Source organism: Syzygium oleosum, unplaced genomic scaffold (genome assembly GCF_021117445.2).
Source record: "Syzygium oleosum isolate NSW1041296 unplaced genomic scaffold, Sole_v2.1 Sole_v2.14, whole genome shotgun sequence".
In the NCBI taxonomy this organism is placed as follows: domain Eukaryota; kingdom Viridiplantae; phylum Streptophyta; class Magnoliopsida; order Myrtales; family Myrtaceae; genus Syzygium; species Syzygium oleosum.
Window position 1 is genome coordinate 3,175,545 of NW_026607498.1, and position 14,518 is coordinate 3,190,062.

Below are 14,518 nucleotides of genomic sequence, written 5' to 3' on the forward strand. Positions count from 1 at the left end.
TTCGGGAAAACGACCTCGGATTGCGCTCAAAATTGGTCGGTTGAAGCGAAACGGCCGTATCATTCGGACTCACTACTTTGCTGTGATATATGATGGATTTTAGCATTTCGAAGTCGTTTGGATAGAGTTTCAGGCAGTTTTTTACTTTAGGCAATTTCGAATTATCAATATTTCGTTTGATTTTATTAGGTAAGATTAGATTTGATTTGCTTTGATGTTATCTTCATTAATTCGGATATCTTTTTTTTTTGGTAAGGTTCATTAATTCGGATATCTTTAGGAGTCCTATCATTATTAAAGGATGTTCAGCTTTGTATTCAGGATATTATGAAAATGAATTGAATTCCAGTCGAATCGTGGAAGAGTTTTCCAAGTTATCGCTTCTATCTGCGTCAGTAAGTGCCTACCTTACGTGCCATGTATTTTCCGCACATATAGACCCCACCATGAACACACCAAATGTTATGAAATGAAGACAACAGAAGAAACATGCAATGGCGAATCCATAATTTCAACCAAAGCACTTGCCAAATATTTGATTTCCTTGGTCTTTTTACATGTATATATAAGCCCGATCGATTCAACATCGTTTTCCTCGCCATTGTTTTGTACCCCTCAAGGACCAAAATAGTTTCGAAGCTTGTCACTTTGGAAGCAGTATGCAAGCCAGTACAATATGCCACATAAGTCCAACCAAATTACTCCTGATATCAACATGGAATGATCGAATCCCGGCAGGCCAAACCCTCGCCGCGGTCGGCCAGGCCCCCCGAGCGATCTCGATCTTGACATCGGAGAGCCGCTCTTTGGGCGTCTCCACGGCGGAGGTGGAAGAAGATCGGGTGGCTGCGTTCTGGGACTACCAGTTCCTCTTCGTGTCGCAGCGATCCGAGACCGCTGAGCCTGTTTTGCTCCGGCTGGTGGACGGGGCGGTGCCATCCGATTTCCCCTCGGGGACGTATTACCTGATTGGCCCGGGGCTCTTTGCCGACGACCACGGGTCCACGGTGCACCCGCTAGACGGGCATGGCTACCTGAGGGGCTTCGTCTTCGGTGGGGCGCCCGAAAACAAGGAGGTCAAGTTCATGGCCCGGTACGTGAAAACCGAGGCCCAAGTCGAGGAGCACGACCCAGCAAGCGACACATGGCGGTTCACGTACCGGGGCCCGTTCTCGGTGCTGAAGGGAGGGAGGAAGGTCGGCAACACCAAGGTGATGAAGAACGTCGCCAACACCAGCGTGGTGAAGTGGGGAGGGAAGTTGATGTGCCTTTGGGAAGGCGGCGACCCGTACGAGATCGAACCCGGGTCGCTGAACACGGTGGGGAAGCTCGAGATGATCGACGGGGGTGGCGAACCTCAGCACAGCGAGGGCCATGGGGTTGGTGATGTATGGGATGTCGCCGCTAGCATTTTGAAGCCCATCTTATATGGTACGTAAAACATATTCGTGGATTATTACATGTCCCTAGGTGAGTTAATTTTTCATGTTCTTTCTTGAACATTCAAGTCTTTGAAATTTTAAGGAAACTGAAGAGGAAGTTTACGTGGATATGAAATGCAGGAGTGTTCAAAATGCCGGCGAAGAGAATGTTGTCGCATTACAAGGTCGACGCAAGGAACGATAGGCTTCTCACTCTGTCGTGCAATGCAGAGGACATGCTGCTGCCCCGTAGTAACTTCACCTTTTATGGTAATTTATTTTTTCATTTCATTCTTTCTGCCTTCATGGGTATTAGTCGAGTCGAATGTTTTGGATATCCTGGTGCATGAAAAAAACAGAAACAGGTTTATCTTCGCCGACCCGAAGGCTAAACAGAAGCCTACTCTTTTTTGCTGCGCATAACATATGCTCTTTTCGCAACCGCAGAATTCGACTCCGATTTCAAGCTGTTGCAGAAAAAGGAATTCAACATCCCCGATCATCTAATGATTCACGACTGGGCTTTCACAGATACTCACTACATAATATTTGGGAATCGCATCAAGCTTAACATTTCGGGTAATGTTGAAATACATTTGAAAATCGAATCATGCATCCATCTAACAATTTAAACTTTTAGAGCAATCGACGGTAAAGTCATAGAAATTTGCATAGTATCCAAGCAAGAGTCCTGAGTTCAAAAAGTTTGTGCAGGGTCAATAAGTGCAGTGTGTGGAATATCACCGATGATATCGGCATTATCAGTGGACCCCAGCAAATCGACGTCCCCCATCTATCTTCTTCCAAGATCACAAGACGAGAGGCAAAAGGGAAGAGATTGGAGATCCGCCATAGAAGTGCCTGCACAGCTTTGGCTTATGCATTTCGGCAATGCCTTCGAGGCCGTGGACGATGAGGAAGGGACGAGGGAGATTCGCTTGCAAGCCTGTGTTTATTCCTACGAATGGTTCAATTTCCACAAGCTCTTTGGTGGGTATAGATCTAAATCAATTAAGTGGTCATGATGTACGTTGGTGCAATTGCTTGACTAAACTAGCCGAACACTAGTCAGTATGTTTTATTTCAATTCTAGCATAATCACTTATCATCGATTTATCTTAGGGGTGAGCGCCGGGTCCGGCTTCACCCGGAAACCGGATCGAACCAGTTGTTCCAAGCCATTTCTAGGGAGAAACATTTTGGTTCCAGGTTTCGTGAACCTAGAACTGGCCTATTACTGGTTCTAGGGGGGAACTGCCAATTCTACCCTACTAACAAGTTTTGAAGCCTCTTTTAGCCAAAAAAAGAAACTTAGAAAATTTGCTCCAGTCAAAAATTGAACCATAGAACTGGCCAATTCAGGAACCGGCAGTTCCAAAATTGATTGGTTCGGTTCCCAATTCTAATATTTTGGAATTGGGGTTCACAGGATCAGTGAACCGATCCACCCTGCAAGATTATCACTAATTAGTAATAGATCTTTTGCTAGACTTGAAGGTGAATTTTGTTCCGGGTACACGTTACAATTCGTCGTAATATATTGGGGCAGGATTTGATTTTTATTTTTGGCCTTTAACAGGATATAATTGGCAGAGTAGTAGATTGGATCCTTCCATCATGAATGTCAAACAAGATGGGAAGGCCTTGTTGCCTCATCTGGTTCAGGTATATCTCAAATTAGCCCCTACATACATAGGTCGATGCAATGCGATTGCGCGCACTTAAAGAAAAGATGCACTTGCATGTACTTGCTGTGGCATCTATATCAATCTTCCTATAAAGGTAAAAGCTAGAATTTGCGACTCTCACTGTACATACTCACTAATTTTTGGGCTTGTATAATGCAGGTGTCCATTGATGTCAACGCTGAAGGGGATTGCCAAAACTGTTCCGTGGAGTCTCTCAACAACTGGACGCGGCCTACGGATTTTCCCGTGATTAATCCGGAATTTTCGGGGAGAAAAAACAAGTACATATACGGTGGAACAACTTCCGGTACCCGCCCAGCACTGCCACATTTCCCGTTCGACTCTGTCGCAAAGCTCAACATGTCTGATAAGTCTAGCAGCACATGGTCAACTGGTAAACGCAGATTCATCGGCGAGCCGATTTTCGTCCCCAGAGGAACCGGAGAAGAAGATGACGGGTACATCCTTGTGGTTGAGGTACATGACTAACACAACTACGGCATATTTAGTGTATTACAACTGTTGCCACTGCTGGCGAGAGTCGTGTAACCTGTGTCCCACTTGTGTCTTGCAGTATGCAGTCTCGATTCAGAGATGTTATCTAGTCATTTTGAATCCAAAGAGGATTGGAGAAGCCGACGCTCTAGTAGCACGACTCGAAGTGCCTAAAGAATTGAACTTCCCTTTGGGATTTCACGGTTTCTGGGACGTCGACAGTTGACCTGTACATACACTGTAATCCATATCATCAATACTGGGTGAATGTATTCTTGGCTTTGGGAATCCATGTGCTTGCCTTTCTACTCTAGACTACCAGTTGATTGTTGCCATGCTAAATCCACACTAGTAAAAGATGACGGGTACATCCTTGTGGTTGAGGTACATGACTAACACAACTACGGCATATTTAGTGTATTACAACTGTTGCCACTGCTGGCGAGAGTCGTGTAACCTGTGTCCCACTTGTGTCTTGCAGTATGCAGTCTCGATTCAGAGATGTTATCTAGTCATTTTGAATCCAAAGAGGATTGGAGAAGCCGACGCTCTAGTAGCACGACTCGAAGTGCCTAAAGAATTGAACTTCCCTTTGGGATTTCACGGTTTCTGGGACGTCGACAGTTGACCTGTACATACACTGTAATCCATATCATCAATACTGGGTGAATGTATTCTTGGCTTTGGGAATCCATGTGCTTGCCTTTCTACTCTAGACTACCAGTTGATTGTTGCCATGCTAAATCCACACTAGTAAAATTGCAAGTTATGGAAACACAGATTGATGTTCCTAACCAGAAAAATCGAAAATGGCAAAAGGTAATTTCTCTCGTCTGTCCAAGTCCGTCATGCCACAGTTTCATTAGTCAATACCGGCCACTACCACCAGGCAGACAATAGGCAAGCGCATGTCAATGGATCCAAAGATGATTCATATATGACTTGACCATCAGTAAAAACATAACAATTTCATCACACTAGCCAAACTAGATAAAACCTCAACTAGCACAAAAGCTGTAGTTGATCCTGTCCCATCTAAAAGCCTCCATATTCCAATTGAGAATGACGGTTTCTGACTAATTTCAGCTGCCACTATAGGTAGTCTCGTTTAGAATCCCAGTTTGCCACTTCACAGGTGTAACTCATCGGAGATGAATAAGATGGAAGTAAACAGATTTAGGTGAAGGCTTCTCGCACTTTTGTTGGGAGGTCGAGGTCAGGTTCAAGTTCACTGAGAGGTGAAAAGTATTGATCCACCATGTCTTCCGAAACTTTATCCAAACTCGGAGGATCCCACTGCAATTTCACAATCCAGAAGGTATTGCACATAAATGAGACAGCTTGGCAAAAGATGTTTAACCCACAAATACCAGATGACATCAAAGTTCCATACATGTCCTCGCATCAAGATGTTCAATTGTTGAGTTAAACTGAATCTAATCAACCCACTTAGCTCCACAGGTGAAACATTTAAAAATGCAGGATGGAAAAGAATACCTTCGGTGCTAAGTCCTTGTCCACCATCCGTGCCCGAACCCCCTGAAAAGAAACCATCACAAAAATAACTCCGTAAAGATCATGTATTCCGACATATAGAAAGACAATCTTCACCTCACCTCACAAAAGTCGCCAGAAATTTGTTTTGATATTCCTTGTAGGGACATGCGATATTCACGAGCCAAGCATTGGTCAAAGGTTTGGAACCTCCCTTCTCGTACCTAAAGCACTAGACTACTTTAGGGATCAAATGAAGAAATGCTTGCAAACAGCAAAAAGACAACTAAGATGCTTATGAGGACTCACAGATCTCAAAGAAACCTTCAAACTCAATGGAGAAGCTTCTTTAAGTCTCTTAAGGGCGGAATTGCACCATGAATCCTTCAGTCCAGCTGTTTTGCTTTCCTGAATGACAACGTGGCACCATAGCAATTTAGAGTCTCCTACATTAAGCACACCAAGAAGAGCAAAGTAATCGTACAATTACTTGGCCAAAGGAGTTAAACTTAAAAAAATTGAAGCTGGCTCAATGCATAATGTAAAAGATTTCGTCAGAACCCACTTATCCAGCAAAAGGACTAAACCAGTGTCTTAGAACACTCATCCAGCAGAGTATGCATAAAAAATCCCAGGACTGCCTATGCACACAAAGGCAATGTTAACAAATGGATTATGCTAATGCAGCAAGCAGATAACTATTTTGCAGTAAGCTCATAATCATAAATCACCCACCAGGCATAGTGTCTTACCAAGGCATCAATAATCTCTTCAACCGTGTCGTGACCGAAACATTTATCCACCAACTCCATCCTTCAACATTAAACAAGAGACAATTAAGCATAATATTAAAATCAGTATGAAAATTCAAAGGATCAAAAGATTAAAAAATGAATGAGAAAACAGAAGTATAACACAAGTCCCGAGTGTTTTTAAGTAGACATATCATATTATCTTTGGTGGAAAGAGCACCAACTTGTGAATTACACTCATCTTATCTGGACAGACAAGGTCTCCATATTTTTCCAGCATACTCTCAATCACTGATGGATCATCTGTAACTAATTTCCCCAGTTGTTCTTCTATTAAGGGAAGTCTCTGCAGCATGACAAGGAGAACAGAGCTTAATTCTGCAATAGGTGCTAAAGTGAGGAGCCACCGATGAGTAACGAAGAAAAAAGGTGATTAACTGCATCAAGGGTATAGTGCGTAGCAAGGCCACAAGCCATCATTTCAGCCCCTGTGAGCTTCTCTCCGGTTACACCCAAATACTCTCCTACAAAAAACAAGTGCATTTCATTTTAGAATAGAAGGCAAAAAGTTCATTTCATTTGAGAATAGAAGGTAAACAGCGGTAGGCATCATCAAATTATTAACTGACCAAAGAATAGATGCTTCCACAAAACACTCGGTAAATAAAAACACTAGCATTCCTTGAAGGAGACCAGGTAAATGTGAGAGGTATAAGGAGGCTCCAGCATCTGGGTGGAACCCAATAAGATTCTCCGGTGTGGCAAAGACCTGCAATATAAGCTAATTCAACATCCAGGAACACATGAACCACAAATATACCACGCAAGTAGATAGAGCACTCATGATAGTTTTGTATGCTAAATACAGAATATTCGTTCTACTCGGCAAGAATTAGAGGAATTAAGAGCAAAAAAAAATAGATTTTGATCAAAAGTGCATGTATTCAGTTCATTTTAACACTTATGGCACATGATCTTCCTTGGCGATTGAATATGGACAAGAAAAACATCAATCCTAGAGAAAAGCAACTAATAAACTATTTTTGAAATGCATGGACAATGTAAACCTACAGTTTATCTTTGTTTGTTGCCACCTAACTCTTTAGAAAGCTTCCTCAAACATCATTGGCTAGAGCTTCAGTCAAATACTATGTAAGATGATAGTGTCGCCATCAATATCCTATAGCATCATACCTTTGGTTGCTAAATGAAAGTAGTTACTCAAAAATTGGGTTATTAAGTCATGCACGGAATATAAATAGATCTAACGGATCCCTAAAAGTCATAAATGTGCAGAAGATCCAAAAGACAGACGTTCTGGTATGGAAGCTCGTGCAGACTTCAAGGACTTTGCAGGACAGCACCCATTTCCTGTTGCACTATGCCAATCACCCATTGCATACTAATTCCATGCAAAACCGACCAATTTTGTGTTCCTTGCACAAGGCTTCATCCTAAAGAAGCAATTACAAGTAATTTCTCCCAACCAATGTTCTATAAACCAAACCAGGCAAGCTGGTTCAACCATTTGGACTGGAACTTGCTCCCAGTATACTCCAGGTCTACCTCTTCAGATGGTTAAAGGCTGTAAAACTCTAGCATTGACTAAATTCAATCCATTAAAACCAGCTAACACTGGCTCAATCTGAATTTCGAAAAGTGTAACTTGAAGCTTTAGGCATGTGTCAAGCCTCAAATTTCCACTAACACTCTGATACACGCTACACCTACAAACCACAAACATATTTTTGCTAATACTTGTAGCAGAGGCCATGTCGACCTGGTGATCATTGCAAAATCAGACGCTATGTGTATCTACCAGCCTCAGAAAGTGAAATGAAGTGTATTTGATAATTATAACATCTCATGTCAGCAACGCAAAAAGTTGAACCTGCCAACACTACACTAAGCAAACTTCCTCTCCTGGTGAAGTTGAGAAAATTAAAATGAAGTGACCAAAGCATCAAGATTTCCTAAAACGGTCATGCTCATGTACGTATTCCAGCTCAATCAGACACAAGACATCAAGAAAGCTAGTTTCTTGATTTATTGTATTTTAATATAGAATTGCAAGGACGACATAAAGCTCCAATTAATCCTTTTCACAAGTACACCACCCCCACAACTCGTCAGGATAATATTTGGAACGTCAATTACTTAATGAACAATTCAAAAAAGAAATGTCAAGGACATGGACATTCAAGAGAGAAAGCAAGCATATATTGTGAACATGACTATGATATCTGGAATAAGTCAGAACAATGTTAAAACTACATGATATGAAGTACAAATAAACAGCTCAGAGATCCCAAAGACATACGGTTTTATCAGTCGCAACTCGAAATGTCCCTGGAATTGAAACTCCAGCACCACCTCCCATTGTGATGCCATTTAATAGAGCCACCTAAATGGAGATTAAGGCATTAATTTGAGCACAAAAACTTCTCACAATTGAACTACAACTAAACTTAAACTATGCAAGCAAATTCTGGATCTAGCATATCCATTCTACTTTTGGAACACCAAAGGCAAATTAATAATAGCAATGGAAAGAGGAACTACAAACTCAAGAATTCATTGAGAAGTTAGCCAATGGTGCAATAATAACAACTAACTGCATAGATCATCAAACTTATGTATAGAATGTAACAAGGTCATCCTCATGGAGAAAAATTAGGCACACAATCCAACTCCTATGTTTTATACAATTTAAACAAGAGTAGCTCCAACTTCAAGATGAGCTGATGCATTAATCCACTTAAGTCTGGTTGCGCAATAATAATCACCAAAACTATGAGCACAGCAAAAGCCAGATATGACAAGAAACTATGCATGACCCAATAACATATGCCTGAAGCTTTTCGTCTACATCTATCCAGTGGAACTGATACAGATCACAAAACTCTCAAGAAGAAAGTCAATAATTAGTCTTCTGTTAACATAAAAAACTTCTTTCAGACTGGCAATGCTTCAAATAATCTAATACCGTATTTAAGCACATTTTTAAAAAGAGAAAACAAAATGAATGAAATGTTAATCCTAGAATTAACAGGCCTTGACATAAGCATGACCTGTACTTCACCATACCCTATATAGTTCGGTTAGCTATAGGCACACCCCTAACTATGATCTTTTTTCTTTTTAAATTTATATAACTCTTAATACAATCTTGGCCATCATATCTTAGATTAGTGAAGCACCAATATGATCTGGAAGATCGCATAAGAAGACTTATGTATGATTCATAAGCTATGATCACATGAATATCAGATGGAATGCTGTCCAATGGCATTTGCTGAGCAAAAACTTTCTCAACTTTAAATTATTATATCTAATGAGTGGGTAATCCTCTTGGTGCTGCTCACAGGAGTAGCTTAATAGATAATCCTAATACAGAATGCATTCTCTCAGAAGTTTCTGTGATAAATATCAGTCAAGCGGTGGACCTGAAACACTTGTAGAAGGGGGAACATGAATTGGAGGACAACCAGAAGAGCAAGCAAAGATATTTGAATCCAACCACACCATAGTCATATCACATGATTGGGAACTTTGCATATTACATCGCTGAAATCCTTTCTTCCCTTGTTCAATAAATGATGCCTAGAGTATAACAAAAGTACTATAGCTTTTTCCCTTGCATTGATACTACCGCAAGACCTTAACTATTGCATACTTAAAGTTTAACACATATTCACAACCATCTTATTTCAAACCTTTCCCTCCCCTTCTGCACATAAGCCTACTAAGTTTTAGCGTCCAAATTATCTCATACTTAATATTTTGCCCCCAAGCATTCTACAAAGGTTATTTTCCCTTGAATGCTCTCACAAAGCATCCTCTCAAGTTCAGTCATATTATATAAACGTTGGTATCTTACTGACCAATGCTTTGTCCTGTAAGAAATAAGCAGCCTCGTAACAGAATCTTCCTTTGCAAAATTCTCCATCACATTCGTCTAGTTGATATCCCGTGAGAGACTCCTTCAATTCCATCAACCACAATTGCAAAAATCATCTAACTTTTTAGTTCTTTTTTGGCTGGTATCTAACTTTTTAGTTTTGATTTCCAATTCTTGCTTCACTTCTCTCGCTTCTTCTGCTAGATTCACATCTCACATGTTATGCTTTATGATTCTATTCCTTATTCAATTGGATAATACACCACTGAAGCGGGCAGTAATCTTTAGAATTTCGTGTCTAATGTTGCAACTTTCTTAAAGCATCATGAAATTAGCTAGCAAAGGATGACTAAACTAAGCTGATCCCCCTCAAACATGTAACACCTGCAACTTTGTTATACTGCATGACATGTCCAAGCCCAAGGAATCAAAATTTCCTATAAGCCATATCGAAAGAGTCAATGGTTAGTTGAAACCCTTGCTTATGAAGTACCCAAGCAAGAAACTGTATTCAAGCATCTCACATGGAAGATCTATATAAATAACCCGAGGATAAGTAGTAGATCAAGACACAACCCAAAAATTATAATGATAATCATGACAGATTTCAAAGACGTCCATTACTAACTTGTGGCTTCAAAAATGTACCTAAAAAATATATAAAACTATATAACGTCCTAAAGAAGTCCTTGCAGTCCTCTATTTTTCCTGCATCAAGTTAAAAGTAGTCGAAGAAATTACCAGGAAGTAGCATCATTATGAAAGACTACTTTTTTAATAGGTAGAATGGTTATAGAAGATAAACAAGAGAAAAAACCATATATAATAGGAAAATTGGTTACAGCAATCACCTCAAAGTACCAAAAATATACTGATTACAAGAGAGTAAACCGCAGAATGTAGACATCACAAAAACTTCCCATTGTACATATACTGTTCCCCTCATGTGAGATTCTAAAATTTGTTTAAGGGTGAATCACAAAAACTTGCAGCCAATGTTGTCAAAGGCAAGTGCCAGGTGCACCCAGCACTTAAGCTAATCAATGCCACATCTACCTACTCTTCATAAAATTCCAGCAAGACAATTTTATTCAAGCACACGTGTTCTTGGCCTAAGAACCAACCGATCGGGTGCCACCATTTTTAAATTTGTCAAATACATTAGCAGATGCGGATGACATCCAAAACTTTCACTTTTCTTGCAAAACCCTAAATAATCTTTTTGTTGTTTAGATAGTTTTGCATTGAAGCTCTCAAGAAAGTTTGAGATTCAACATTTTAGTCCGTAAAGCATTCACTTTTTTGCTCAAGAATCCCTCAAATACTGATTTTGATATAAACCTTTCCATCAGCTTCATTTTAGGCAAATGTAAGCATATTTCGTCTTGTCCTTTGATCAACAACAGACAGATGTTTTCTTTAGGGAAGAAATAATCATACCAAAAGAACTTTGAAGCAGATTTAACATAAAGCGGGCATAGTAGTAAACTGGCATGCATTACCTCTATTTATCAATTGGTAGAGGCTAACAATATCCCCCCCGGCACAAAAAACCCTGCCACTGCCCTTCATAAGTTCGACATCCAAACAATGGGGAAAGAACAGCATTGGTGCCAAAACTTGTGTACAGAGGCCACTTTGGTGCAAAAACTTCTATTTGGATCACTTTAGTGCCAAAAGTTTACGCTGGCGATCACTTAAGTGTCAAATCGGAGAAAAAACAATCACTTAAGTGTCAACGGCGAGAAATTCCGATCAAATTTAATACTTGGCTTTTATATTTAAATTTTAATGACACATGGCATTTCCATGTGTATAATTCAATTTTTTAAATATTTTTTTCTGATTTTTTTCTTTCTTTTCTTTTTTCTTTTTTCTTTTCTTTCTTTTCTTTTTTTTTCTTTTCTTTCTTCTTATTTCCGATGGCCGGCGTCCGGCCACCGGCCACCAGCCATGGCCGGCCTCGCCGGGCGTCGCCTTCCTCCAGGCGAGGGTCGAGGTCGCCTGGGCAGGGCAAGCCCCGGCAAGGGCTCGCCTCGCCAGATCCGACGAGATCGGCCCTCGCAGAGGCCACGGCGGCCTCGCTGGGCCTCGCCCGGAGGAAGGCGACGCCCCGGCGAGGCCGGCCATCGGAAATAAGAAGAAAAAAAAAAAATACTACATCAGCCTCCGGCGAGCCACATCAGCCTGAGAAATTAATAAAAAAATGCCACGTCAAATTTTTTCAATTTTTCATAACTTTTAGTACTTAAGTTTTGGCACTGTACACAAGTTTTGTACACAAGTTTTGACATAAATGATGTTCTTACCCCTCCAAACAATATTATTTCTTTTGATGAACACCACAGCATCAATAAGCATTCGTTATCCATCGGCATAAAAAGAGGCCACTACCTTCATCATCACGAAACCTATGTCCGGATCATCTTCCCAGTTTTTGTACAGTTTCTGCAACCTAGCGTCCTGAAAACCCCAAAAAAAAAAGCGCACACACGTTGCTACACACATCAAGCGCCTCCCCTAAAAACGGGGGAAATCGGGGGAAAAGGCAACGGGGATCAATCCAAGAAGGCCGGAAACCGCAAGAGGAGATTGACGCATCGACCGGGCGACACAGTATGTACACAGCAAGAGGAGATTTTGAACAGCGAGCGCACCATTGCCGTGCTGAGCGCATTGAGGGCCGAAGGCCGATGGAGAATCGCCGTCCTCGAGCAGCCTCTTCCCTCGACCAACACCTGTCCCAAGGAGAAGGAACCTCGTTTTCAACCCAGAGCCCCAACCTCGACTTCGCAGAATCGTCATCGGAACATCGAAAGAGAAGCGAGAAAAGGATCAAAACCCAGGAGAATCGACACCGACTTGGCTGCTTTCGAGATCATCGGCCGGCGCGGCGTCCGGCGGAGAACGGCAGAAGCTCCGGCCGCAACGGCCGCCGGGGAAGCGCGCGCCGCGGAGGTCGCGAGCGAGCGACGCGGCTTCTCTGAGGCGACGGATCTTCGGCTCTTTGCCTCTCGCTCGCCGAGAGCTCCCTTCCCCTTCCTTCTCTGCTCGGTGTCGCTGAAGAAGAACAAATTCGTTCAGTCAGGCATGTGAAGTGGATGGATGATGACGCTGACTAGGACTAGTGGGGCCCACGATTTGTGCCATGTCATCATTGTCCCTGTTATTGGCTCGTTTGTAATGATTTAAAAAATATTTTTATTATTATTGATAATAATTTATATTTGAACTATTTTTAAGACGATATGAAATATTTTGGGTTGATTCTTTTTATAAACAATACAAGTGATCATTTTTAAGAAAATATTTTTTAAATCATTTATTTTCCATCTCTTAAAATATTTTCGGGCTTGAGAGGACCTGAGTTAGGCTTAGTCTTAATAATCTATTAGCCTGAGTAATTTAGGTCGCGATAACAACCTTTAGAAGAATTATGTCCCTTCAGACATAACTACTTAACTCCTTCAACGTTGAAAAATTGTATTGGTTCAAAGATTATTTTTCAGAATTTATAAAATTTGAATTAATAAAAATGATTAAAAAATATGCTCCTTCAATCATTTGAAGGGACATAATTTTTCCAACAATAGACTCTGGCAAGAAGGGTTTCGAGCCTCATTGAATTAATTGGACTAAGCTCGTAAAGTGAAAATAAGCCCATCTATCTTTAAGTGGTCGAAATTCATAATATGGATGTCAAGTTGGAACATTGGTTTTTAAAATCAAATTATATTGAAGGAAAGGTTTCCTTTTCTTAAATATTGCATATATCTTATGATTCAAAATAGGAATATTGTTTTTAAGAAAGCCCAAACCCTTAGCCTACATGAAGATTTGGTTCTCTTAAGATTGGTGGGGTTGAACATTATAGAGAGGGAATACTAGACACTCGCACGCGAGAAGCGTTGAAGGCCGAGAGCCAAGCCCCTCACGACGTACCTCTCCACTGCTGCCATTATCCACCGTATGCATCCTGTCGCCATGCGCCTACCTCCACTGCTGCCATTATCCACCGTACGCATCCTGTCGCCATGCGTCTACCGCTATTAAAATAGTTTGTTATCATAAAAGATGTGACTCTTGATTAAGAGAATATGTGACTCTGGATTATAAAAAACTGTGACTTTTCGTCGTAAAAAAAAATTATCAGTGGTTATGAAATGAAGTTATTCTTAACATGAAGAGTGGCGATGGTTGGAGATAAGGCACATATTCCCAAGAGGTGTGTTGATTGATTGTCTGTGAATAGAGACCGAATTGCACATTATTTATCATAACCACAATTGTTCATAACTACAACTTCTTCGGAACTCTCTTCTTCTCTTTTCGTACACACAACTTTAATAATACATTCAAGGTGAAATTCCAAGAGAAAAATTGAATAATTACTGAACTCATTTCTTTACAACTTTGGTGTATATATCCTCGAAGTATAGTTCTTCTAAACCCAACAGCAACAATAGTGAGGGTAAATAATACTTTAAGGCTGTGTTTGGTCGTCTGGACTTTTAATCAGAATAGAACTGGATAGGATAAGATATGAAATCTTAGGGATTTGGTATATCCCATCTATTGTTTGGTAAATTGCAGAAAATAAAGCCGGATATTTTCACATCTTATCATATCCATTATTTGCTATGAACATCATATCAGTGTAAATGAACTTAAAGTTTGCTCAAACAGAGATGATAAAATCTCTCACGACACTCTTACTTATTTCATTTTTTTTGCTTATTTTTTTTATTATTTTCCCTCTCTTTTTTA

At 40.6% G+C, this 14,518-nt stretch overlaps 2 protein-coding genes across 2 annotated transcripts; one reads left to right on the forward strand and one right to left on the reverse strand.

Moving 5' to 3' along the window:
- The first annotated feature begins 659 nt into the window (after nucleotides 1–659).
- LOC115663343 (carotenoid cleavage dioxygenase 7, chloroplastic-like) lies at nucleotides 660–3,832 on the forward strand. Its single transcript, XM_056318074.1, has 7 exons — nucleotides 660–1,431; nucleotides 1,563–1,691; nucleotides 1,869–2,000; nucleotides 2,136–2,411; nucleotides 3,001–3,086; nucleotides 3,269–3,586; nucleotides 3,684–3,832. The coding sequence occupies exons 1-7, from the start codon at nucleotides 660–662 to the stop codon at nucleotides 3,828–3,830; spliced, it is 1,860 nt and encodes a 619-aa protein (XP_056174049.1). The 3' UTR covers nucleotides 3,831–3,832.
- An 807-nt stretch (nucleotides 3,833–4,639) lies between these two features.
- Nucleotides 4,640–13,726, reverse strand: LOC130139943 (3-hydroxyisobutyryl-CoA hydrolase-like protein 1, mitochondrial). Its single transcript, XM_056317951.1, has 15 exons — nucleotides 13,694–13,726; nucleotides 12,614–12,811; nucleotides 12,409–12,489; nucleotides 12,146–12,214; nucleotides 11,254–11,317; nucleotides 10,380–10,459; nucleotides 8,171–8,254; nucleotides 6,538–6,619; nucleotides 6,289–6,377; nucleotides 6,075–6,196; nucleotides 5,851–5,911; nucleotides 5,408–5,506; nucleotides 5,221–5,322; nucleotides 5,102–5,143; nucleotides 4,640–4,900 (listed from the first exon to the last, which is right to left on the reverse strand). Exons 1-15 carry the CDS (start codon nucleotides 13,724–13,726, stop codon nucleotides 4,781–4,783), a joined length of 1,326 nt encoding a protein of 441 aa, XP_056173926.1. The 3' UTR covers nucleotides 4,640–4,780.
- Between the last annotated feature and the right edge of the window lie 792 nt (nucleotides 13,727–14,518).